Source organism: Ovis canadensis, chromosome 15 (assembly GCF_042477335.2).
Source record: "Ovis canadensis isolate MfBH-ARS-UI-01 breed Bighorn chromosome 15, ARS-UI_OviCan_v2, whole genome shotgun sequence".
In the NCBI taxonomy this organism is placed as follows: Eukaryota; Metazoa; Chordata; class Mammalia; order Artiodactyla; family Bovidae; genus Ovis; species Ovis canadensis.
Window position 1 is genome coordinate 12,988,174 of NC_091259.1, and position 27,615 is coordinate 13,015,788.

A 27,615-nucleotide genomic window follows, 5' to 3' on the forward strand; every position below is an offset into this window, starting at 1 on the left:
AGGGAGGGAAAGGACCCTGACAGCAGTGACTCAAAAAAAACATTTATTACTCTTATCTTTTCATTGTTCTGTAGATGCCTCTGGATTTTTTCTTTTTTATTCCTTGTTTTATGCTCCCCTCTGATATAACTGTCCATTTTATTGGCACTGTTCAGTTGAGTTCAGTCGCTCAGTCGTGTCCGACTCTTTGCAACCCCATGAACCGCAGCATGCCAGGTCTCCCTGTCCATCACCAAATCCCGGAGTTCACTCAAACTCACGTCCATCGAGTCAGTGATGCCATCCAGCCATCTCATCCTCTGTCGTCCCCTTCTCCTCCTGCCCCCAATCCCTCCCACCATCAGAGTCTTTTCCAACGAGTCAACTCTTCGCATGAGGTGGCCACAGTACTGGAGTTTCAGCTTTAGGATCATTCCTTCCAAAGAAATCCCAGGGCTGATCTCCTTCAGAATGGACTGGTTGGATCTCCTTGCAGTCCAAGGGACTCTCAAGAGTCTTCTCCAACACCACAGTTCAAACGCATCAATTCTTCGGCGCTCAGCCTTCTTCACAGTCCAACTCTCACATCCATACATGACTACTGGAAAAACCACAGCCTTGACTAGGCAGACCTTAGTCAGCAAAGAAATATCTCTGCTTTTAAATATGCTATCTAGGTTGGTCATAACTTTTCTTCCAAGGAGTAAGCGTTTTTTAATTTCATGGCTGCAGTCACCATCTGCAGTGATTTTGGAGCCCAGAAAAATAAAGTCTGACACTGTTTCTACTGTTTCCCCATCTATTTCCCATGAAGTGATGGGACCGGATGCCATGATCTTCGTTTTCTGAATGTTGAGCTTTCAGCCAACTTTTTCACTCTCCTATTCACTTTCATCAAGAGGCTTTTTAGTTCCTCTTCACTTTCTGCCATAAGGGTGGTGTCATCTGCATATCTGAGAACAAATACATGGCAATAAAATGGATAACCTGGAAGAAATGGATCGATTCTTAGAAAAATTCAATCTTCCCAGATTGAACCAGGAAGAAATAGAAACTATGAACAACCGAATTACAAGCACTGAAATCGAAGCTGTGATCAAATATCTCTCAAAAGACAAAAGCCCAGAAACAGATGGCTTCACAGGTGAATTCTATCAAACATTTAGAGACAAGCTAATGCCGATCCTTCTAAAACTCTGAAAGAACTGCAGAGAAAGGAACACTTTTCGAACTCATTCTATGAGGCCACCATCACCCTGATACCAAAACCAGACAATGACAACACAGAAAAAGAAAACTTCAGGACAATATCACTGGTGAATCAAAAAGATCCTCAGCAGAAGTTTAGCAAACAGAATTCAGCAACACATCAAAAAGGTCATACACCATGATCAAGTTGGGTTTATTCCAGGGATGCAAGGACTCTTCAATATATGCAAATCAATCAATGTGATATACCATATTAAATTGAATGATAAAAATCATATGATAATCTCAACAGATGCAGAAAAGCCTTTGACAAAATTCAGCACCCATTTATGATTAAAACTCTTCAAAAAAAGGGCACAGAAGGAACCTACCTCAACATAGTAAAGGCCATATAGGATAAGCCTACAGCAAACATTATTCTCAATGGTGACAAACTGAAAGCATTCCTCCTAAAATCAGGAACAAGACAAGGGTGTCCACTTTCACCACTATTATTCAACATAGTTCTGGAAGTCCTAGCTACAACAATCAGAGGAGAAAAAGAAATAAGAGGAATCCAGATCAGAAAAGAAGAAGTAAAGCTCTCACTGTCTGCAGATGACATGATACTGTACCTAGAAAACCCTAAAGATACTATCAGAAAATTACTAAAGCTAATCAATGAACTTCACAGTGTTTCAGGAAACAAAATCAATACACAGAAATCACTTGTATTTCTATATACCAACAATGAAAACTCAGAAAGAGAAATTAAGGACTCAATCCAATTCACCATTACAACAAAAAACAAATATCTAGGAATAAGCTTACCCAAGGAGACAACAGAAATGTACACAGACAATTATAAGACACTGATGAAAGAAATCAAAGATGACAAGAACAGATGGAGAGATATTCCATGTTCCTGGGTAAGAAGAATCAATATTGTGAAAATGATTATACTACCAAATGCTATCTACAGATTCAATGCAATACCTATCAAATTACCAATGGCATTTTTCAGAAAATGCCAAAAAACAAAAAATTGTATATTTCATATGAAAACACAAAAGATCCTGAATAGCCAAAGAAATCTTGAGAAATAATGGAGCTGGAGAAATCAACCATCCTGACTTCAGATTATACTAAAAAGCTACATTCATCAATACAGTATAACAGAAACAGAAATACAGATCTATGGAATAGCTACATGTAAAAGAATGAAATTAAAACACTTCCTAACACCATTCACAAAAATAAACTCAAAATGGATTAAAGACCTAAATGTAAGACCAGAAACTATAAAACTCTTAGAGGAAAACATAGGCAGAACACTCGATGACATAAATCAAAGCAAGATCCTCTATGACCCACCTCCTAGAGTAATGGAAATAAAAACAAAAGTAAACAAATGGGACCTCATTAAACTTAAAAGCTTTTGCACAGCAAAGAAAACTATAAGCAAGGTGAAAAGACAACTCTCAGGCTGAGAGAAAATAATAGCAAATGAAACAACTGACAAAAGATTAATTTCCAAAATATACAAGCAGCTCATACAACTCAATACCAGAAAAACAACCCAATCAAAAAGTGGGAAAAAGACCTAAACATATTTCTCCAAAGAAGACATACAGATGGCTAACAGACAAATGGAAAGATGCTTAACACGACTCATTATTCAAGAAATGCAAATCAAAATTACAATGAGATACCACCTCACACCAGTCAGAATGTCCATCATCAAAAAGTCTACAAAGAATAAATGCTGGAGAAGGTGCGGAGAAAAGGGAACGCTCTTGCATTGTTGGTGGGAATGCAAATTAATACAGCCACTATGGAAGATGGTATGGAGATTCCTTAAAAAGTCAGGAATAAAACCACCATATGACCCAGCAATCCCACTCCTAGGCATACACCCTGAGGAAACCAAATTGAAAAAGACACATGTATCCCATTGTTCATTGCAGCACTATTTACAATAGCTAGAACATGGAAGCAACCTAGATGCCCATCGAAAGATGAATGCATAAAGAAGTTGTGGTACATATACACAATGGAATATTCAGCCATAAAAAGGAACCAATTTTAGACAATTCTAATGAGGTGAATGAACCTAGAACCTATTATACAGAGTGAAGTGAGTCAGAAAGAGAAAGATGAATATCGTGTTCTAACACATATATGAGTGAGTGAAGTCGCTCAGTCGTGTCCAACTCTGCGACCCCATGGACTGCAGCCTACCAGGCTCCTCTGTCCATGGGATTTTCCAGGCGATAGTACTGGAGTGGATTGCCATTTCCTTCTCCAGGGGATCTTCCCAACCCAAGGATCGAACCCGGGTCTCCCACATTGTAGACAGATACTTTACCGTCTGAGTCACCAGGAAGTCCAAACACATATATATGGAATCTAGAAAAATGGTACTGAAGAATTTACTTACAGGGCAGCAATGGAGAAGGAGACATAGAGAACAGACTTATGGACACAGGGAGAGGGGAGGAGAGGGTGAAATGTAGGGCAAGAGTAGCGTGGAAACTTACATTTCCACATGTAAAATAGCCAATGGGAATTTGCTCTATGGCTCAGGAAACTTAAAACAGGGCTCTGTATCTACCTAGAGGGGTGGGATGGTTCAAAAGGGAGGGGATATATGTGTACCTATGGCTGATTCACGTTGAGGTTTGACAGAAAACAGCAAAATTCTGTAAAGCAATTATCCGTCAATAAAAAAATAATTTTTTTAAAAAAAGAAAACCCTGGCAATAAAGAATGCAGAGAAATCTCCCTTGGGATGGTTCAACCAAAGAAAGGCAATGTAAAAAGAAGATACAAAATATTAAAAATATCATGAAAGTATAAATAGAATAAATAGACATTTTATAAATCCTAAGAATATCAAAAACAGGCTTGAAGCCTGAAGAAGATAATATTAAGAAAAATAAAAGAAAATATTAACTAACAGAGGGTAAGCTAAAGCATTTACAGACAAATCTATACCAATCAAAATGTTTATACTTTTATATTTATAGGATTTAGATAAATTAGTGTATGAACAACTGAGGAGACTACAGTTGTGATTTTAAACAATATGGGAAAATAATACACTCTTTCCAAAAGTTCAAGTACACAACACTATCAATCTACTCAATATACACAAGCGATACTTTTTAAATCCATTTAAGTAAAATCATTATTTTTCACACTGAACCACAACCAGGTATAAATGGCCTTCCTGTTGTTTGCATCTCTGTGCTTCCTCTAAATGTTACCTGCATTGATACTGTGATCTCTTGAAGAGCAGCATCTGCTTCGTCTTGCTTAGTTTTAAGTAATACACTTTGTTCTCCAGCTGTTCTGTTCAATTCAGCCACAAGAGCTTTAGCTTCATTTAGTTTGGATACACCAGCCTACATTAATAGAAGAGACTGACAATATTAAAAGAAAAGGAATTTTACATACATAGGGTAAACAAAGTCTATAAGAATGAATGAAAAAAATATAAATGTGTACAAATACCATATCTGCAAGTGAACTTGGGTTTTTTCTTATTGCTAATTATAACAATTTAGTCAACTTTTTACCCATTAAGATGCAGAAAAAGACTCCACAAAGGCTTTAGAGGAAAATGGATCTTAAAGCATCACAGTAAAGCTGAATACATTAACATATATTAATTAGCTTAACCAGTGGGGTTTTACTCAACTGCATTAGACAGGAAAGAAAACAGAAAGAAAAATATTCAGTAAACCTTTCTAATTCTTCAGTCTCATTAATTGAACAAAAGGACCTCAGGGACCACTCTTTTTATACTGGACATGCCTTGGTTTTGTTTGTCCATTATCCAACTATTTTATAAGAGACTGCCTTACATAGGGTGCTGGTTAGCAATCACTCCAAATGCTTAGGCTATTCTTTGGGCGGGGGGTGGGTGGGTGACCCTGGTCTGGCCATTTTAACACTCTATTCCACTGTCCATCAATAATCCAAGGAATGAACATGAAAACTATTCTCTCTGTTCTTCAATACAATTGCATTTTTGCCACAAAACGAATCAGAAGAAAGATAGCAATGGCAAAAAAAGGGAATGTAAACTTGGTGGCTCAGATGGTAAAGCTTCTGCCTACAATGTGGGAGACCTGGGTTTGATCCCTGGGTCGGGAAGATCCCCTGGAGAAGGAAATGGCAACCCACTCCAGTACTCTTGCATGGAAAATCCCTTGGACCAAGGAGCCTGGTAGGCTACACTCCATGGGGTCGCAGAGTCGGACACGACTGAGCAACTTCACTTCACTTCACTTCAAACAGTATTTATTGAGCACCCAGTACAGAGGACAGGCATCATGCTGGTTCTTTACATTAGCATTTCATCTAACGTACACAAGACATTGACCCAATAAAGCTATAACTCAGTAAATTTACCTCAAATACAATAGAGAACTAAATCAGGAAATTAACTTTTCAAAGCATGTGCAGTTAGTGGCTTAATATAAATGAAAATAAATCAGTAGAAAGAAGGATAAAGATAACTCTGTCAATTAATGCTCCTGGTTTCCTACCCTTACAAAGAGAAGCAAGAACTCTGGAGACAGAATGCTCTCTGACAGAATCTGAGGTTAGCATTCTAACAGCACACTTAAGCTGAAGCTCTACAATTACAGAAATACAAAGAGTTCCAAATGTACTAAGTGACATAAATCAGAATATAATAAATTATACATAATAATGAAATAAATATAATAAAATATACTTTTAAGAATGTTTATAAAATATAATTATAAATATAGTCTACTATAAAACATAATATCATATATTATGTTTTAATTAATAATAGGCACTTTTGATTTCTAAAATAAGTTCATGTAAAAAAGACATTTAAAACCAGCACAATCAGCTATCAAAAGCACACAAATAACATGCATAGTGAAGTAAAGAAATAATTATTCAACCAAAAAAAATACAAAACCATTACTATAAGCTAATGGGCAATATAGATAGGTGAGACAGTTTTCCAGGAAACTTAATACAGTACAATATTTATGGCATGTGATTTATATAATCCTTGTCCCTTACACATAAATAAAATAATTTTAGATCACCAATAATGTACCTGCAAATGACTTTGTCTTTTTAATAATTCCTCTTTCTTGCTGCTACTAATGGCAGAATATACACGTAAAAAGGTCATATATCGGCTTGGTGTAGCACCATATGCTTTACAAGACTCATGGATTAATAAAAAAGATTTTAGAAAATCAGGATCAACTAGAAAGAGGAAAAAAAGATGACAATGTAAGTATGGTCCATTAAGAATTACAGAAAATAAATTTAACTATATCTTTTTCTACGCAAAGAAATTATGAGATAATATATTTGCTTAAAGGTGAACAGGTATTCCTAGGTATCCATGCATAGCTTCCATTTTCCTTATTAATTTGCATTATTTTTTCCAGTGGTCTCTACACTTCAACTGTATGTATATACCTTTCCCTGTATTTGCCCTAACAAGTTTTATTGCTGCAAGAAAGATAAATCTACAGTTTCCCATGTCAATTAATTGGGACTACGTAACAGGTAGTCTAAAAGTAAGCTTACTAAAAGCTGTATGAGTGGAAAAGATACACCAAACCAAATAACACCTATTCCCTCCTATGTACATGGGAAGAAACAGGGCTTCAAAAGTCAAAAAATTAAGAACAAGCTCTCGTTGGCTTCAATATACACATGTGTGCTCAGTCATGTTCCACTCTTTGCAAACCCATGCACAGTAGTAGCCCGCCAGGCTCCTCTGTCCATGGAACTTTCCAGGTAAGAATATTGGAGTGGGTTGCCATTTTCTCTCCAGGGGATCTTCCTGACCGAGGGATCAAACCACATCACCTACACCGGCTGGCAGATTCTTTATTACTTGAGCCACCTGGGAAGCCAACATATACATGACCAAATACATTCTCTCTCTCTTGTTGTCTCAACCTATTCCCCTTTGTATTCTCTACCCCAGTGAACAAAATCAACTTCTAATAAATTTTTCCAAGCAGAACCCTGAGAAATATTCTTGCATCCTTCTTCTTCCTTGCATACAGCAGCCATTATATAACCAAATCCTCTTTAGATTACCTCCTGATACCACCCAAGTCCATTCCTTCCTCTTGGATTAGAAGGCAATAGCCTTCTACACTGGAGAAGGAAATGGCAACCCATATACTGGTCTATAGAACCCCTGTTTCTCTGTATACCAATCTATTTCTAATATCTGAAAAAACAGGTGGATGCAGAGACTTTTCTTTCTAAAACAAGACTCTCGTTACATCTCTAACAAAAACCTGTCAATTATCCCAAATCACTAAGAAGTCAGAATCAAAATTCCTTCCGTAACATGACATGGAAGGCTCTTCATTACTGACCCTGCTTACCTTATGACATTAGAAAACGGCAATTATTTCATCAATAAAAGCCTGGTAAAATCAATTTCATTAAAATACTACCTGATTTCTTTTTCTTTTCTTCTTTTCTTTTTTTGTCACTATATCTTTCTTCACCACCCATTTCACTGAGCAACATTTCAGGTATCTAAAACAGGAAGAGCATTTCTTTAAACTTCAATTCAGTATGAAAAATGTTTAAGTAAATCCAGTATCAGATGTAAAAAAACACTTAACGTAACACATAAAAAGTATCAGTTGGACTTTTCTTCTAGGATTCCTTCCAGACTAAGGAAAAAAAACAGTATATCAGTCTTCGGAAAACATTTCCTAGCTGATGCTTTGACACATACATCAACCATTGACTGGAAATTAATAGCACACAGGAAAAGCTTCAATATCTCACTTGAAAAATGATTAGATTTATGAAATGAAGAAACTAACAATTTGACTGAATTAGAAAATAATCACAGATAACCATTTAAAAATCACAAAGTAATAAAATCAAATGTTTTATTTGGTTTCAAACTAATAAAATGCCTTCATGACATAAAGGAACAGGAAGGATTCTTAGATTTCTTAAACGAGAAATAAGGAAAAATAAATAAAAGTAACTTCATAATTGATATCAACATAATTGATAATGCTAAAAACTATTGTCTAGTCATAGCAACGTTTTTGCCATTATCCCTTAGGACAGAGTATTTTAAGGATAGCTTGATTGTGCTAATCATTTCACAACATAAAATAAAAACAACATGATGTACACCTTAAACACATACAATTTTTATGTGTCAATTACACCTCAATAAAGGTGGGAAAGAATCTATCCCTAAATAATATCCCACGTTAGGAAAGTTTTCTTGCCTGTTTTCAACCACATTCCACTTTGCTTCCACTCTACCTCCCAGGAGATCTAAACAGCACTTTGGAATTGAATGAGTATATTAACACTATTCATTCTTACTAATATCTTGACCTCTCAATTCCTTGAATTCTTCTCCTTCTGTTATCTATCACCTTTTTCCCAGCCACTCTCCCCTACCATGTCAAATGGTCACATCCTAATACCTTGTCATTAACAATAACTGCAATCATTTCATAATCTCACTTGTAAACATCCCCCTCATTTACCATTACATTCCTGTCTAACCAGCTCATTCCTTTTGTATGTTAATCAATGTAATTGGAATGTAGAAAAAGAAATATAGTAATTTTTATGTTAGCAATACTAGACTTTTGAGTTAATGAATTTTCTCTTTTGTTATAGATCACTGTACTCCTCTTTCTTTGTTATAAATCACTGTGTCCTTGCTATGTAAAAATGTAACTTTATCACTATCTTAGACTAAATAGATCTTAAGGGGAAACAAGTTTTCTGATCAATTAACCTTTATCAATAGAAAGAAAGGTGAGGCCATAAAATGTTAATCGGTCTCCAGACTAGAAGATATTGTAAAACAAATGTAAGACCTTTCTAAGAACAAAGATATGCTGAGAACACTGTCTTTAGATAAGGGTCGGAGCAGCTGACCCTACTTACTCTGTTTCTTACATTTATCTCTATGTAAAACTGAAAGTATAAAAGTGGACCTGGAAAATAAAGAAATGGACCAGTTCCTAGAAAGACTCGTTTCCCCCGTGTGGTCTTTGCTCGTTCTCTTCTTTTCTGGCTGAATTCCCATCTGGAGCGTGGAGGCTCGCCAAGCCTACTAATTTTGCCGGGGCTTCTAAGATCTCACCAGGGAGGCCTTTGTGTCTCCTCTCCTTCGGGAGAACGGGAAGGCACCTGGGGCCTACATAGGTGGTGCAAACTCCTTGTCTTGGAGTTTTATTGGTTTTCCACGTAAACCAAGTTATTCAGCCTCTTTTCTCCACTTATTTTCCTACTACACTATTCTTTCCTAATCTCTCTTTATATTTCTAATTAAATAGTTCTTTCCTAGGACGCCGACGCTGTCCCCTCTTCAAGCTACCCTGGATCCACCGGGGGTGGACCCCGGCACATGACTACTGGAAAAATCATAGCTTTGACTAGACAGGCCTTTGTTGGCAAAGTAATGGCTTTTTAATATGCTGTCTAGGTTGGTCATGGGTTTTCTTCCAAAGAGCAAGTGTCTTTTAATTTCATGGCTAGAGTCACCACCTGCAGTGATTTTGAAGCCCAAAAAATAAAGTCTCTCACGGTTTCCATTGTTTCCCCAACTATTTGCCATGAACTTAGCTTTTCGAATGTTGAGTTTTAAGCCAGGTTTTTCACTCTCCTTTCACCTTCATCCAGAGAAGGCAATGGCAACCCACTCCAGTACTCTTGCCCGGAAAATCCCATGGATGGAGGAGCCTGGTAGGCTGCAGTCCATGGGGTCACAAAGTCGGAGACAACTGAGCGACTTCACTTTCACTTTTCACTTTCATGCATTGGAGAAGGAAATGGCAACCCACCCTAGTGTTCTTGCCTGGAGAATCCCAGGGACGGGGGAGCCTGGTAGGCTGCTGTCTATGGGGTCGCACAGAGTCAGACATGACTGAAGCAACTTAGCAGTAGCAGCAGTAGCAGTTCACTTTCATCAAGAGGCTCTTTAGTTCCTCTTCACTTTCTGCCATCAGGGTGGTGCCATCTGCATATTTGAGGTCATTAATATTTCTCCCAGCAATCTTGATTCCAGCTTGTGCTTCATCCAGCCTGGTATTTTGCATAATGTACTCTGCATATAAGTTAAATAAGCAGGGTGACAGTATACCGCCTTGATGTACTCCTTTCCCTATTTGGAACCAGTCTGTTGTTCCATGTCCGGTTGTAACTTTTGCTTCCTGACTTGCATACAGATTTCTCAGGAGGGAAGTCAGGTGGTCTAGTAATCCCATCTCTTGAAGAATTTTCCACAGCTTGTTGTGATCTACACAGTCAAAGGCTTTGGCGTAATCAGTAAAAAGAAGTAGATGTTTTTCTGGAACTCTCCTGCTTTTTTGATGATACAGCAGATGTTGGCAATTTGATCTCTGGTTCCTCTGCCTTTTCTAAATCCAGCTGGTACATCTGGAAGTTCACGGTTCACGTACTGTTGAAGCCTCACCTGGAGAATTTTGAGCATTTCTTTGCTAGCATGTGAGATGAGTGCAATTGTGTGGTAGTTTGAACATTCTTTGGCACACACTCAAGCAGCAAAGCAAAGCCCCAATCTTGCTTAAATGCAAGTCACCACTATTGCAGGTCTGTAACCCTGAGTGCACATGTGACTGGAGAAAAAGCACACAACTATACTGAATGGCCTCAGCTGAACTTTACCATCACTAGCCTCATGTGAACCCGTAATGCTATCTAGCTATTACTGTCATACTCCACTCTCCTAAGCCTTTCACTCCTTCCTTCTTCCAAAACTATTTTGCACATCCTCTTACATCTCTTCAAGATTCCAAAATCTCTTTCCTCAACTTTTCTCTCAAGTGATTAATCTTAGTTCTGATTTCACTTGGAAAACAGAAACAACCAGAAGTGTCTAAAACTTCCCAATGCTACTCCTGCCCACCTGCATGGACCCAGATCCCTGTACTCTGCTTCCTTTCCTGTTGCTACAGATGACACTTCCGTTCTCCAAGCAAAGTGAAGTGAGAGTCGCTCCGTTGTGTCCAACTCTTCGCAACCCAATGGACTATACAGTCCGTGGAATTCTCCAGGCCAGAATACTGGAGTAGGTAGCCTTTCCCTTCTCCAGGAGATCTTCCCAACCCAGGGATCAAACCCAGGTCTCCTGCATTGCAGGCAAATTCTTTACCAGCTGAGCCACAGGGAAGCCCAAGCAAAGGCTTGTCCTCAATCCTTCCATGTGTGTAGTAGACCCATATGGTGTCTAGACCCAAGGACATTGCTCTACCAATTCGCCCCTTTCATATAAAATACATGTTTTGTTTCCTTTCTTGCATTCCCAATGGCATATGAGCATGCTCCAGTTTAGCCCATCTTAAAAATTTTTTTAAAGAAAAGAACTATTTTATTCCCACTTCCTGCAGTTACTGATCCATTTTATCTTCCACTTTATAACAAAATTCTTCAAAAGAGGTGACTATATTCACTCTCCACTCTTCTCATTCTTCCCAAAACACATTTCAATACAGTATTTTTTTCCACTACTAACTGAAACTGCTTCATTAAAGTCACTAAGGGACACAAGTTGCTAAACCCAATGCTCCGTTTCCAGCCTTCATGGGCTTCCATGTGTCACAGCTCATCCTTCCTTGCTCCTTCAGAATGCTATTTTCACTTGGTTTCCAGGCTTCACTTGTACTCACAACTCCTGTTTCCTATTTCCCTAGCGGTTCCTTCTCAGTATCCTTTGCTGGTTCCTGTTCATCTCAGCCTTTTAATGCCGAAAGTGCCCCAGGGGTCAGCCTTTGGATCTCTTCCCTTTCTGCCAACATTCACTCCTTCAGTAGTATTTGTTCTCAAAGCTTTAAATGCCACTTAAACTCTGATAATTCCCATAATTTTGCCTGTATGCCTGACCTTTTCCCCTGAACTTTTCAATCTTCCAATTCGGATGTCCGACACACCTCTTATTTAATAGATCTAAAGCTGAAAGCTTCATCTTCTCTTCTCAAAATCTTCCTCTCATAGTCTCCCTTCAACTGACAGGTATTCCAGTCTTTCCAGGAGCTCAAGCCAACAGACTGGCAGGTATCATCAACTCCTCACTTCCCCTAATAACTTATTACAATCTGTCAGCAAACCCTATCATTTCTACTGCAAAACATACCAGTATCTACCAGTTCTCACCACCTCTACCACTATACCCTGAGAGCAAGTCATCCTTGTCTTTCACCAAGATTACTGCAATAGCTTTATAACTGCTTCCTCCTGGTCTTCTACGGTCTATTTTCAAACAGAAGCCAGTGTAATCCCATAAAACATCAGAACAGTTTTGCTCACACGCCTCCAAGGAGTCCCTTACTGGTTTCCAGAAAAGTTGAAATCCTTATAATAGCATCCAAAGCCCCACCCTAACTGTTCTCTTAATCCCCCAACCTCATCTGCAACTACTCTCCACCTTGATCACTCTGTTACAAATGAACTGGCCCTCAAATCACCAGGCCTGCTCTCATTTCAGATTCTTCCTGTAGAAAGCTTTCCCTCCAAATATCCCCCAAAAGAATGTAAACTCCATGAGCGCAGGGACTTATGTCTCTCTTTTCTCTGCTATATCCCCAGTATATAAAAGAGTGACACATATTAAGCATCTAATAATTACTGCTTCTTAATGAATACTTCTTGTTCATGTAGCCTCTTCAGACTGGAATAACTTTCCTCTATCTACTTACTGAAATCTATTTAAAGGATCATCTCAACTGTAAAATGTTGTCTATTATCTCAAATTGCGCTCCTTTCTCTGAATCATGATAGGCAATAGTTTGCACATCTACTATACAAAAATAAATCAGTGATTGGAAATATGAGCATCATTCAAAGAGACAATATTGAAAATTATTATTTATTCAAATTAAGCAATGTAAAAGGCTTCCAGTCGAGATAGTTTTTGAGTTCACACTTTACATTCATACTCTTCCAAACACATATCATAACAATGAAAATTTTTTCTTAAGGCACCTAAATTTTAATTGAAACAACTGCTAAAATTATTGCTGTGATATTTTAATCATAAGCTAGTCTATAACAGACTAAGTAATGAAATTTATAAAATTTTTTAAATATAATAAATATCTCTGTGGTCCTTAATTAAGAACATAATCTTACACCTAACATTTTGTAGTCAACTAATCTGTCAAGTATAAGAGTATGAAAAAAAGACATTTATTTTCAGATATATGAGAGATGCTCAGTGCCACAATTAAGGATTATAATAAACACCAAGGGGAAGTTGTGACAATTAGTAACCTTAAAAAGAAAGTGAAACTGAAGTCGCTCAACCGTGTCTGACTCTTTGTGACCCCATGGACTATAGCCTACCAGGCTCCTCCATCCATGGGATTTTCCAGGCAAGAATACTGGAGTGGGTTGCCATTCCCTTCTCCAGAGATCTTCCCAACCCAGGGACTGAACCCAGGTCTCCCGCATTGTAGCAGACGCTTTACCATCTAAGCCACCAGGGAAGTCCTTGGTGTCTTAAAAACAAAAGGTGCTTATTTTTTATTTCCATATTTAAACATTAAACTTACTTTCTTCATACTGCTATCTGACCAAGCCTCCATCCACAACACCTGGCACTTCTTATGCAAAGCAGGATTGCTCTCACAGTTTATTATGAAGTTTAAATTTGAGGAATCCATTATCAAAACAATATGCAAGTTTTGTTGCACTCCTAAAAAAATAAGATAAATATAGTCATGGAATATTACAATAACAATATTTGAAGAAATCCATATATGGTCCGGTTTTATGAAATTAAAATTTTCTGAAATTGGATGGCAGAAGCTCTTTAACAAAAGAGCAATCTATGTAACAGAATTATACTCTAAGTGAAAAATCTGCCTGCAATGCAGGAAACAAGAGATGCATGTTTGATCCACCTCTTGGGAAGATACCCTAGAGAAGGAAACAGCAACCCATTCCACTATTCTCACCTGAAAAACCCCATGGACAGAAAAGCGCAGAGGGCTATAGTCCAAAGGGTCACAAAGTCGAACACAACGGAATGGACGAACATGCCTGCAATGCACATGATGTGCTGTTTGTGCAAGCTGAGATAAAATGTCCCAAAAAGATACGCTACTGCTGTTACTTTTCACATGTCATACCAGATTCTATTAAGTAATATTTTTCTTTTTAGGATTTTTGTTTCAATGTTCAGAAGCAAAACTGATCCCTGGATTGTTTTAGGAGAAATATTTTTCCTTGTTTCAATGTCAGTATCATTTTCCCTTCATAAAAATGAATTTAGAAACTCTCCTTTATTTTCTATGTTCTGAAGTAGTTTTAAAATAGCATTGAGATGATCTCTTTCTTCAAGGTGTGGTAGAAATCCCCTCTAAACTTAAAACAGAGAGAAGGGAAGGTAGCTCTTTAACAACTTTCTTTGTTCCATCAATAATAAACGTTCTTGCAGAAAAATAAAGATGATCACTGTAATAGCAGTGCCTGGGTGGTATCACTATTGCCTTATTTTTTGCTTATCAATTTTAGATATCCACTGTGTCCACGAAACTGCTTCTATAATAATATGTTTCTTTAGTTTCAAACAAACTACAGAATGTGAAGTGAAGTGAAAGTCACTCAGTCGTGTCCAACTCCTTACAACCTCATGGACTATACAGTTCAGTCCAGTTCAGTCGCTCAGTCGTGTATGACTCTTTGCGACCCCATGAATCGAGCACGACAGGCCTCGCTGTCCACCACCAACTCCTGGAATTCACTCAGATTCACGTCCATCGAGTCCACGATGTCATCCAGCCATCTCATCCTGGGTTGTCCCCTTCTCCTCCTGCCCCAATCTCTCCCAGCATCAGTCTTTTCCAAGGAGTCAACACTTCGCATGAGGTGGCCAAAGTACTGGAGCTTCAGCTTTAACATCATTCCTTCCAAAGAAATCCCAGGGCTGATCTCCTTCAGAAAGGACTGGTTGGATCTCCTTGCATTCCAAGGGACCCTCAAGAGTCTTCTCCAACACCACAGTTCAAAAGCATCAATTCTTCAGCGCTCAGCCTTCTTCACAGTCCAACTCTCACATCCATATATGACCACTGGGAAAACTAAAGCCTTGACTAGAAGGACCTTAGTTGGCAAAGTAATGTCTCTGCTTTTGAATATACTATCTAGGTTGGTCATAACTTTCTTCCAAGGAGTAAGCGTCTTTTAATTTCATGGCTGCAGTCACCATCTGCAGTGATTTTGGAACCCCCCAAAAAATAAAGTCTGACACTGTTTCTATTATTTCCCCATCTATTTCCCATGAAGTGATGGGACCAGATGCCATGATCTTCATTTTCTGAATGTTGAACTTTAAGCCAACTTCTTCACTCTCCTCTTTCACTTTCATCAAGAGGCTTTTTAGTTCCTCTTCACTTTCTGCCATAAGGGTGGTGTCATCTGCATATCTGAGGTTATTGATATTTCTCCCAGCAATCTTGATTCCAGCTTGTGTTCCTTCCAATCCAGCATTTCTCATGATGTACTCTGCATAGAAGTTAAATAAGCAGAGTGACAATATACAGCCTTGACGTCCTCCTTTTCCTATATTGAACCAGTCTGTTGTTCCATGTCCAGTTCTAACTGTTGCTTCCTGACCTGCATACAGATTTCTCAAGAGGCAGGTTAGGTGGTCTGGTATTCCCATCTCTTTCAGAATTTTCCACAGTTTCTTGTGATCCACACAGTCAAAGGCTATGGCATAGTCAATAAAGCAGAAATAGATGTTTTTCTGGAACTCTCTTGCTTTTTCCATGATCCAGCAGATGTTGGCAATTTGATCTCTGGTTCCTCTGCCTTTTCTAAAACCAGCTTGAACATCAGGGAGTTCACGGTTCGAGTATTGCTGAAGTCTGGCTTGGAGAATTTTGAGCATTATTTTACTAGCGTGTGAGATGAGTGCAATTGTGCGGTAGTTTGAACATTCTTTGGCATTTACTTTGGAATTGGAATGAAAACTGACCTTTTCCAGTCCTGTGGCCACTGCTGAGGTTTCCAAGTTTGCTGGCATATTGAATGCAGCACTTTCACAGCATCATCTTTCAGGATTTGAAATAGCTCAACTGGAATTCCATCACCTCCACTAGCTTTGTTCGTAGTGAGGCTTTCTAAGGCCCACTTGACTTCACATTCCAGGATGTCTGGCTCTAGATTAGTGATCACATCATCATGATTATCTGGGTCGTGAAGATCTTTTTTGTACAGTTCTTCCATGTATTCTTGCCACCTCTTCTTAATATCTTCTTCTTCTGTTAGGTCCAGACCATTTCTGTCCTTTATTGAGCCCATCTTTGCATGAAATGTTCCATTGGTATCTCTAATTTTCTTAAAGAGATCCATGGAATTCTCCAGGCCAGAACACTGGAGCTGGTAGCCTTTCCCTTCTCCAGGAGATCTTCCCAACTCAGGGATGGAACCCAGGTCTCCCGCATTCCAGGCGGATTATTTACCAGCTGAGACACAAGGGAAGCCAATAGCACTGAACCAACGTTAATTTCGCTGCCAGACAAATGTACTGTAGCTGTTACAGTAGGATGCTAACATGAGGGGAAGCTGGGTGAAGGCTACACAGGGACTCCCCCGACCATCTTTGCAACTTTTCTATAAATCTAGAAGTTTTCTTTAAAAAAAAAAAGATTATGAAGAGGTGACATGGAGCAGAAAGCTGAGAGCAGTGAGGGGCCTGGGCTGATGGAGTGAATATATGTTCTGTATTATGTGAGTCTAGGATGGGAAGGGGGAAGGCCACCCCTCCCGCACACCAGGACTCAATAATAAGGGCTTAGCTGATCACTTGCCTTCTGATGTGGCTTCCTGGGAAAGAGGAAGGACTCATGTGGTTGGTTTCCCTGGCAACCAGCCTCCACCCCTAGATGCTGGCCAAAAGTCATCTCATTAACAAAAGTCATCTCATCAACAGAATGTGAAGTCGCTCAGTTGTATCCGACTCTTTGTGACCCCATGGACTGTAGCCTACGAGGCTCCTCTGTCCATGGAATTTTCCAAGCAATAGTACTGGAGTGAATTGCCATTTGGCACAATCTAAATAATTCACTAACTCTCTAAGATAGGTACTAAGTTTACCACATGGAAACAAAAGCAGCAAAGTAAATATCCCAAAAGACATTACCATACTTTCATCCTTACCTTTTCCTAAAATTTTACTTAACATGCTTTTATTATAGGTTAGCCTTTAGTCTACTTAGCGGCTATTTTCTAAAGTTCTTTAAAAAGGAAAAAAATATAAATTACCAAATGGACCCCAAATTTAAGATACCTTTGCAATCTAAAGAGAAAATAAGGTAGATTCAATGGCAACTATTTCACATGAAGCACAGTTAAATTAATAAGTTCTATGGCACTTACTATATGTGAAGTAGTTGAAGACTGGTCCAAAAAATCCATCCTGCGAAGCCTGATCTTTAAGAGGCAAGAGCAAGGGCTCTAATTCTTCAAGAGTGTAGAGTCCAGGAACTTCACCTGCAGAACATTATATTTCTTCTGAGATTTAGCTACATTACACTAAATTCAACACACATTTTACATACACGATGCTTCTTCTATTTTTATATTAAATAATCTGCTGTTATTCAATCTTTGTTTCCAAAACCAGAAAGCCCTATCACCTCTAACCTGTAACCTTCATTCAAAAAAATTCAAACTCTTCCCACTAACCGTTCATCTACCTGCCTTTCCAAGTCCTTCTCTACCCTCTTCCAAGACTCTGTATTCTAACCTCAGTGAACTTTTTTGTGTTCTAAAACTTTAATGAAATATTCCCTCTTCCTGGAATACATCATACCACAGTCTTGCTCTGCCCCAAATCTTCCACTAAAAATACTGTTTAACCCTCAAGACACTACTTTGCCAACTGCCACGCCCATGAGCCTTTCCTGAATACCAACATGTTAGGGAAAGTACTCTTTTCTCTTGAATATAATATCCAAACATCACTGTTTGGCATTTATCACATCATTTAATAATAAATGAATTACTTCTCCCTGCCCACTTAGATTCTAAATTCCCAGAAGGCAAATATTTAATTATGATCAATGTTAACCTTAGGACATTCCTGGCAAAGAATCTAAACCATAAATACTTGTTAAATAAATGAATAAATTAATGAATGAGCTTGTTACTGGAAATCAGGAGAACTAGTCATGGGGTGCTACTATGCAACAGAATGATGAAAATCAAATAAAGGTGGTAAGACTATAAGAACTTGATAGAGGGCTTGCTCACCACCATAAATTCAGTTATTTAATAAATATGTATTAAATCAATATATCTGTAGTTCACAAGAAACTGTAAGATTAAATGAAAAGTTTTTTTCTGCATTCATGAAAAGTCCAACACAGTCTAAATTACTACTTTTCTTTATGTTTATCTCAGAGGTACCAGATCATGACCCAGCCATCAGTCGTGTACATATTCAAACACAAGCACATACATGTAAATATGCTCTGTCTTTCTATAAATTTGAGCCGTACCAAGACACCCTTGTATCCTTAAATTTAATAAAGAAAGTTAGTTCTATTTACATACTCTATAGAGAATAAGAATTTTAAATATAGAAAAGAGACCAAAGGGCCGATTAAGTACTTTCTCTGAAAGTATTTTTCACATAAATATTTTTGCAAAAAAAGTTAGAAAAATTAACAACCAAAATTTAAGTTTATTATTTTTGCTGTTATATGTTGATAATAAAGACCAATTTATCATATAATAAGTACTGGGTTAATGCTTATCTGAATGTTTGCTTTCACAAATTAAAACAAAAACCCTGAATATCTGGCCTACTACTTTACATCAGCCAAAAGGAACAAAGTCGCCATCTAGTGACAATTTAAGCAATATGCAGAAATAAGAACTTTAAAAATCAACATGAAGTGAAAGTGAAAGTCGCTCAGTCTTCGTGACCCCTGTACTATCCATGAGATTCCCCAGGCCAGAATACTGGACTGAGTAGCCTTTCCCTTCCCCAGGGGATTTTCCTGACCCAGGAATCAAACCAGGGTCTCCTGCATTGCAGGCAGATTCTTTACCAACTGAGTTATCTGGGAATCCCTAAAAAAATAGGTTATTTACAAGAGAGGCCTAGTACTTTCACTATAACATTACCTCCACTTTGACAAAAGTTGATCTTCTACTTGTCTAACTAGAGTCTTTCTCATTTGGGCACTAAAGTGTAGACACCTTACTTTAAAAACAAAATGATTTCTTCAACCAAAGCTATTAAATTTTGAAAACAAAAAGACTACTTCATGCAGAGTCTACGTAGCAGGATTAAAAACATGTATTATATAAAACCACAATGGCACAAGAGCATCATGTACATTTGTCCTCAGTCCCTGGAGTGGAGCAACTAAGAGAGCTGAAACTAGATTTAACAAAGTTTATTTTATACTTAAGTACCAAAACACTCTTGGTCCAAGTTCAAAGCAAAGCTGTGCCATGCTTAGTTGCTCAGTTGTGTCTGACTCTTTGTGACCCCATGGACTGCAGCCTACCAGGCTCCTCTGTCCACGGGGGATTCCAGGCAAGAATACTGGAGTGGGTTGCCATAACCTCCTTCAGGGGATCTTCGAACCCAGGTCTTCCACACTGCAGGCAGATTATCTACCGACTGAGCTACCATGAAAGACCCAAAACAAAGCTATCTCACACTAATTCTACTAACAACGATTATACATTACAAGCAGACTCTAATAACCACCATAAAGTCTGCAGGAAAGGAGAAATATAGGAAACTGCAGGTATTTTCCTCAGGGACTCACCAAAAAGATAAGCTGGCTCCAGAGACAAGAGTATACCACAATTCAAGAAATATGAGATCTAATATATCTGAAATATATCTGCTATTATATAGCCATATTTAAGGCCATATTACAATTATTAAATTATTCCACTAATGATGGACAGTGAGGTTCTAGGATATTTCTTATTTCTTACATATTTCTTTACAGTTCTTTTATTTCTACAAACTAAATTTCTATAATTTAATATAATGTTTATATCAGAGGGTATAGCACATTTTTAAAATAAATACTGGTTGATAACTTTCCTAAAAGGTGATATATATTATCTAATAGTCCTACCAAAAGTGTATAAGAAGGCAAATTATTCAGTATATTTACCGATATCAATATTTAATCATCATTTTTATATAATTCCACAATCTCTTGGTTTCATAAAAACAGGATTTCTCAGTTATCCTGCTCTGACCATATTTAATGTTTAACCTTCTATCACTTTAGTAGAAGCTATGCCAAATATTTTCTGAAACATAATTTCATATAAGATAACTTCACTTGAATAATATTTACATTATTTATTTTTCTTTAAATAAAACCCATTCACTTGCCTGAAGACAAAAGGCTATTGATCATCTCCAGAAATGTAGGATGTACAAACTGGTAATCCTCAAGAAGTAAAACTACCTGCTGGGCTTCAATACCGGCAAGATGCAGCACCTGCACAAAGAGAAAGTACATTCTGGAAACCGCTAAATATTTTTTGGCAAATATTGGTAAAAATGTTCATTCTGTAGGTAAACTAAGTTATTTTTATTGACTGATACTTTATTGAGTAATCAAAATATAGTTTGGAAAGTAAATTCAGTTCATAAGCAAATACTACTGGGAGAACATTTAATTGTTTTATAGCTAGAACATTAAAAGCTAGAGGATTATTTTTAAATACACCCACATATGTCTTAAATTCTACTTTCTGTTTATCTTACCAAGCCATATAACATCCCATAATCTGAGGTACTGAGAGCTAAAAACATAATTTTGCAAAATCATGAAGAAAACAATCATAAAAATAAAATAAAGACTATATTGTATATCAGAGACTTAAAGGCCATTAAAGCCTTTTAGAATAATAAATAATTAGGATTTAAAACCAAATAAAGTAAAAGACTGTGAGGCACTTACATGTTTGAGATCGTTCTTGAAATGCTTCAGTTCATATCCCCTGGAAATCTTCGGTGAAAACAGCACTGCTCCATGCATGTGACTGACTAAAGAAGTGATGGTCCGACGACCCACACCGCTGCGTCCTGCTAGCAGAAGTGAACCTCCAGGAACACTCAGCACTCTGTCAATTCTAGACATATATTCCAGGACTTCTTGGAAAAGCAAAATATCTAAATTCTGGTTATCTCGTCCATAATGAATAAGGCCCTTTAAAAAAAAACCCCAAACAATATTACATAATTAATGTAAGTCTCAATTATATAACAAATTGTTAATGATCTAGATTAAGATATTATATTTTTGGTGCACTCAAGAAAAGAGGTTAAGTAAATATGTGTTGTCTCACACTCTCTTATCTATTCAATAATCCAGCTGCATGGCACTTTCTAGGGAAAAATTTACATGATGTCAAACAAGTGCATGAGTCCACAACAGTCAGTTACTTTTGAATATCTTTAATATAACTAGTAAAAAGCAGTGTAAGATAAGCAGGTTGTATAAAGACTTCAAACTATCCAATTTTTGCCACTTGTTACCGAGGGAATATTTCATGCAAAGATGGGCACAATAAAGGACAGAAACAGTATGGACCTAAGAGAAACAGAAGACATTAAAAAGAGGTAGCAAGAATACAGAGAAGAAACTATACAAAAAAGATCTTCATGACCCAGATAAACACGATGGTGTGATCACTCACCTAGAGCCAGACGTCCTGGAATGTGAAGTCAAGTGGGCCTTAGGAAGCATCACTACGAACAAAGCTAGTGGAGGTGATGGAATTCCAGTTGAGCTATGTCAAATACTAAAAGATGATGCTGTAAAAATGTTGCACTCAACATGCCAGCAAATTTGGAAAACTCAGCAGTGGCCACAGGAATGGAAAAGGTCAGTTTTCATTCCAATCCCAAAGAAAGGAAATGCCAAAGAATGCTCAAGCTACCGCACAATTGTACTCATCTCACACGCTAATAAAGTAATGCTCAAATTCTCCAAGCCAGGCTTCACCAGTACATGAACTGAGAACTTAAATATGTTCAAGATGAATGTAGAAAATGCAGAGCAACCAGTGATCAAACTGCCAACATCCACTGGATCATAGAAAAAGCAAGGGAGTTCCAGAAAAACAACTACTTCTGCTTCATTGAATACACTATAGCCTTTGACTGTGTGGATCACAACAAACTAGAAATTTCTTCAAGACGTTGGTAATACCAGACCTCCTCACCTGCCTCCTAAGAAACCTGTATGCAGGTCAAGAGGCAACAGTTAGAACTGGACATGGAACAACAGACTGGTTCCAAATTGCGAAAGGAATACATCAAGGCTGTATATTGTCACCGTGCTTATTAAGCTTGTATGCAGAGTACATCATGTGAAATGCAGGGCTGGATGAAGCACAAGCTGGAATCAAGATTGCTGGGAGAAATATCAATTACCTCAGATATGAAGATGATACCACCCTAACGGCAGAAAGTGAAGAGGAAGAGCCTCTTGATGGAGGTGAAAGAGGAGAGTGACAAAGTTGGCTTAAAATTCAACCTTTAAAAAGCTAAGATCATGGCATCTGGTCCCATCATTTCATTGCAAATAGATGGGGAAACAATGGAAACAGTGAGAGACTATTTTCTTGGGCTCCAAATTCACTACAGATGGTGACTGTAGCCATGAAATTAAAAGACACTTGCTCCTTGGAAGAAAAGCTATGACAAACCCAAACAGCATATTAAAAAGCAAAGACATTACTTTGCCAACAAAGACCCATGCAGCCAAAGCTATGGGTTTTCCAGTAGTCACATACGGATGTGTGAGTCGGGCAATAAAGAAAGCTGAGCCCGAGGAATTGATACTTTTCAATTGTGGTATTGGAGAAGATTCTTGAGAGTCCCACTGCAAGGAGATCCAACCAGTCCATCCTAAAGGAGATCAGTCCTGGGTGTTCACTGGAAGGACTGATGCTGAAGCTGAAACTCCAACACTTTCATCACCTAATGTGAAGAGCTGACTTATTAGAAAAGACCCTGATGCTGATCGAAGGCAGGAGGAAAAGGGGACAATAGAGGATGAGATGGTTGGATGGTATCACTGACTCAGTGGACACGAGTTTGAGTAAGCTCCAGAAGATGGTGAAGCACAGCCTGGCGTGCTGCGGTCCATGGGGATGCAAAGAGTTGGACACGAGTGAGCGACTAAACAACAGAACAAAAGCCATGAAGTCAGTGTGCACAGAGTATAAGACAATTTCCAAACTCTCAAAACACAGTGCCTAAGTGAAAATATTTTGTGAACCCTCATTTTTATGTACTGCTTGGATATGAATCAAAAGCCTATAAAGAGGTAGTATGCCCTGCCAGGAGCCACTGATAGAGGGAAGGGAGAGAGAGAGGACAACTTTCGCACATTTAACAACATCTGCATATTCCCAAACTGCAATACCCATTCCAGTCAAATAAATCAGTTTACCAGACCATGAAAAGCTTTTCTTGGTATAAAATCCGTACTAACTTCCATACAAATATTAATCTTTGAAGCAATCATATGCAATACGGTTGCTTCTTATTACAATTAATATCAAAAAAAAACCACTCTGTAGGACAGCGCTGTTAAAAGTTTCAGTGAAACAGCAACATCAATATCATTTAGGAGCCCATCAAAAATTTGGATTCTTTTCTGACTTTTTTAAGTTCAGATTAGCACCTACTGAATCAGACTTCCCACGATGGGATCCAGTCATCAATATTTTCTAGTACTCAAAGTGATTCTAATGTTCACTAAAGGCTAAGACCACTGCTCTAGGGTGAGCAGTCAATAGTACATTAACTGCTACTAGCATATTAACAGTGGTATTTCCCAAATAATATTAAGTCTTTTTAATAGTTCCAACCTCAGATACCTTTTCCCAGCACGTATCTTAGCAATTTTAGACTTATCTCTGTAAGTACGTGTGCTTCTGGTTAGATCTGACACACTGGGCTGTCTTCTGTGTTTCTTCACAAACCAGTTTCTCCTGTTCTAAGATCTTTCACTTCATGCCCTCAGAAAGCTTGCAACAAATATTTTGAAAATGGCTTTAATCATAATCAAATCCCAACTCAAATTCATGATTCATATCATACCTTTTTAATAACATCCTTAAGATCTGAAGAATTTAGTTTTCCAAGTGGTTTTCCATGGGGAGGCAAAGGTTGTCCTGGGACTGACCTTGTTCCTGAATTATGTTGGGCTCCCCACGTAACGTAGAAATTATCTGTACAAATGAAAGATATTTTTTCTTCATATGTGTTATTTCTAATGGGAGTATCAATAAATATATTTCATACTAAACCATTTTTAACTTTATTAGTCCAAATAAGAATATCCCCCAAAAGGCAAAGATTACTTTGAAATGGCAAATAAATAAAACAATCTCAAAATTATTCTTGAAAAAGAACACAGATTTATAAATAATATCAAGAGCCCTATCTTTTAAAATGAAAGAAAAATTAATCAAATTGTAATTAGAAAAAAAAAACACCACAACTTTCCTTAAATTTATCTATAGCAGTATTCCTGTTACCATATAAGGAAAATCTGTTCACCATTATTGAAACGTCCCCTCCCAATTCCTCAGGGAGACTGTTCCATCAGTCTTCTTCTCATATAGTGCGTTCAGCAACAGACCTCCCTTCCCTAGACTCATATTCTTCAATCTTTCTCCATCACATTTCTCACATTTTCTACTTAGCAAAACCACTATCTAAACTCTTATTTGGGAACAACAATACTGCCATAAGTGCCCAACCCAAATCTTCCTTATAGTCATTATCCTAACATGACTTGTGTGCATCTCCTTAACAGACCTTTTTTCCTTGAGTCTATACTGGGCTCATCAAGTCACTACCACTATTCCTTTTCAGCTGTCCATTTATCACTCATATTTTTTAGTTTCATTGGGATCTAAAGTCACCCTGTTGTGCTTTAATTTTATAACAAATACTCCCTTAGAATTTAATCTTATTCTGTATATTAAATTATCAACTATCTAAATATATACCAAAATCTGATTCATGATCTATAGGCAGGCCTCCCAGCTCTAGTCTAGTCCCATATATCCAATTGCTTAACAGACATATAACTTGCAGATTCATTCATTAAACACATATCTATCACAGATCTGTATTTAAACACTGTACTTTGTTAGAAATAAGTAATGAATAAGACAAATCGAATTTCTCCCCTCATAGAAAGGGTAAACTTTATGTAGACTCCCAAAAGACACTTCAAAAACATTCAAACACATGTGAAAAACAGCTCATTGTCTTCATATCTCATCATTTCTCAACTTTAAGAGCATGCTCCTAACTCGTTTCCCTGCTACAAGCCTCTGCCCCATCAAATGTATCCTCACTGCTACTAGCGCAACAACACACAAACAAAATCTGGCAGTGCCACTGCCTTAAAAAATTATCCTCATCAAGGCAATCTGGCTAAAATTTGGCTTCACCGACTGCTTGAATCTCTTATCTTCCTCTGTATCCTACGACATACTCTGGTTTTCTCAAACGTTTGATTCTTTGCATATTCTTTTTCCTTTGTCTAGAATGCCTTTCCTCTCTTCTTCACTTAATAGAGTCATTCTTTAAGATACAGCTTGTGTACAGCTTAGTCGCTAAGTCACATCCAACTCTTGTGACCCCATGGACCGTAGCCTGCCAGGCTCCTCTGTCTATCAGATTCTTCAGGCAGGAATACTGGAGTGGGTTGCCATTTCCTTCTCCAGGGGATCTTCCTGACACAGGTATCAAACCTGGGTCTCCCGAATTGCAGGCAGATTCTTTACTGAGTGAGCTACAAGGGAAGTTCATGATAAAACTTCGTTTTCTGCAATCTGCTCAAAAAAAATTAAAATCTTAGGTGTTAATCTAACAAATATGTTACAGGACATATGCTAAAAGTTATACAACACTAACGAAAGAAAGCAAAGAGTAAATAAATGAATAAATATATTATGCCCATGGATTAGAAAAATCAACATAATAAAGAGATCAGTATTTCCTGAAAACAATATACAGAACTAATACAATTCTTACCATAATCCACAACACTGTATATAAAGACAAGATTATTCTAAAATTTATATGGAAAGGCAAGGGAACTGAAATACCTAGAACAATTCTGAGAAAGGAAGAATAAATAAGGGAACAGTCAATTGAATTTTAAGACACTAAGCTACAGCAATCTCAAAATGACAGAATGATCTCTGTTCCTTTCCAAGGCAAACCATTCAATATCACAGTAATCCAAGTCTATGCCCCAACCAGTAATGCTGAAGAAGCTGAAGTTGAATGGTTCTACGAAGACCTTTAAGACCTTTTAGAACTAACACCCAAAAAAAGATGTCCTTTTCATAATAGGGGACTGGAATGCAAAAGTAGGAAGTCAAGAAAGACCTGGAGTAACAGGCAAATTTGGCCTTGGAATACGGAATGAAGCAGGGCAAAGACTAATAGAGTTTTGCCAAGAAAATGCACTGGTCATAGCAAACACCCTCTTTCAACAACACAAGAGAAGACTCTACACATGGACATCACCAGATGGTCAACACCGAAATCAGATTGATTATATTCTTTGCAGCCAAAGATGGAAAAGCTCTATACAGTCAACAAAAACAAGACCAGGAGCTGACTTAGGCTCAGATCATGAACTCCTTATTGCCAAATTCAGACTGAAATTGAAGAAAGTAGGGAAAACCAATAGACCATTCAGGTATGATCTAAAACAAATCCCTTATGATTATACAGTAGAAATGAGAAATAGATCTATGGGACTAGATCTGATAGATAGAGTGCCTGATGAATTATGGAATGAGGTTCATGACATTGTACAGGAGACAGGGATCAAGACCATACCCCTGGAAAAGAAATGCAAAAAAGCAAAATGGCTGTCTGAGGAGGCCTTACAAATAACTGTGAAAAGAAGACAAGCAAAAAGCAAAGGAGAAAAGGAAAGATAAAAGCATCTGAATGCAGAGTTGCAAAAAATAGCAAGAAGAGATTAAAAAAGCCTTCCTCAGTGATCAATGCAAAGAAATAGAGGAAAACAACAGAATGGGAAAGATTAGAGATCTCTTCAAGAAAATTAGAGATATCAAGGGAACATTTCATGCAAAGATGGGCTCGATAAAGGACGAAATGGTCTGGACCTAACAGAAGCAGAAGATATTAAGAAAAGGTGGCAAGAATACACAGAAGAACTGCACAAAAAAGATCTTCATGACCCAGATAATCACAATGGTGTGATCACTCACCTACAGCCAGACATCCTGGAATGTGAAGTCAAGTGGGCCTTAGAAAGCATCACTATGAACAAAGCTAGTGGAGGTGATGGAATTCCAGTTGAGCTATTTCAAATCCTGAAAGATGATGCTGTGAAAGTGCTG

At 37.8% G+C, this 27,615-nt stretch overlaps 1 protein-coding gene across 4 annotated transcripts in view; it reads right to left on the minus strand.

Moving 5' to 3' along the window:
• DYNC2H1 (dynein cytoplasmic 2 heavy chain 1) overlaps positions 1 to 27,615 on the minus strand; it is a 493,166-nt gene that overhangs the window by 355,612 nt on the left and 109,939 nt on the right. For all 4 annotated transcript variants that reach the window (XM_069554796.1, XM_069554794.1, XM_069554793.1 and 1 more), the window contains exons 48-55: positions 24,314 to 24,444; positions 21,159 to 21,407; positions 20,585 to 20,693; positions 17,587 to 17,700; positions 13,755 to 13,897; positions 7,650 to 7,734; positions 6,275 to 6,429; positions 4,437 to 4,574 (exon numbers count right to left, since the gene is read on the minus strand). In XM_069554796.1, the coding sequence (XP_069410897.1) occupies positions 4,437 to 4,574; positions 6,275 to 6,429; positions 7,650 to 7,734; positions 13,755 to 13,897; positions 17,587 to 17,700; positions 20,585 to 20,693; positions 21,159 to 21,407; positions 24,314 to 24,444 (1,124 nt within the window). The remainder of the gene's footprint in view (positions 1 to 4,436; positions 4,575 to 6,274; positions 6,430 to 7,649; positions 7,735 to 13,754; positions 13,898 to 17,586; positions 17,701 to 20,584; positions 20,694 to 21,158; positions 21,408 to 24,313; positions 24,445 to 27,615) is intronic.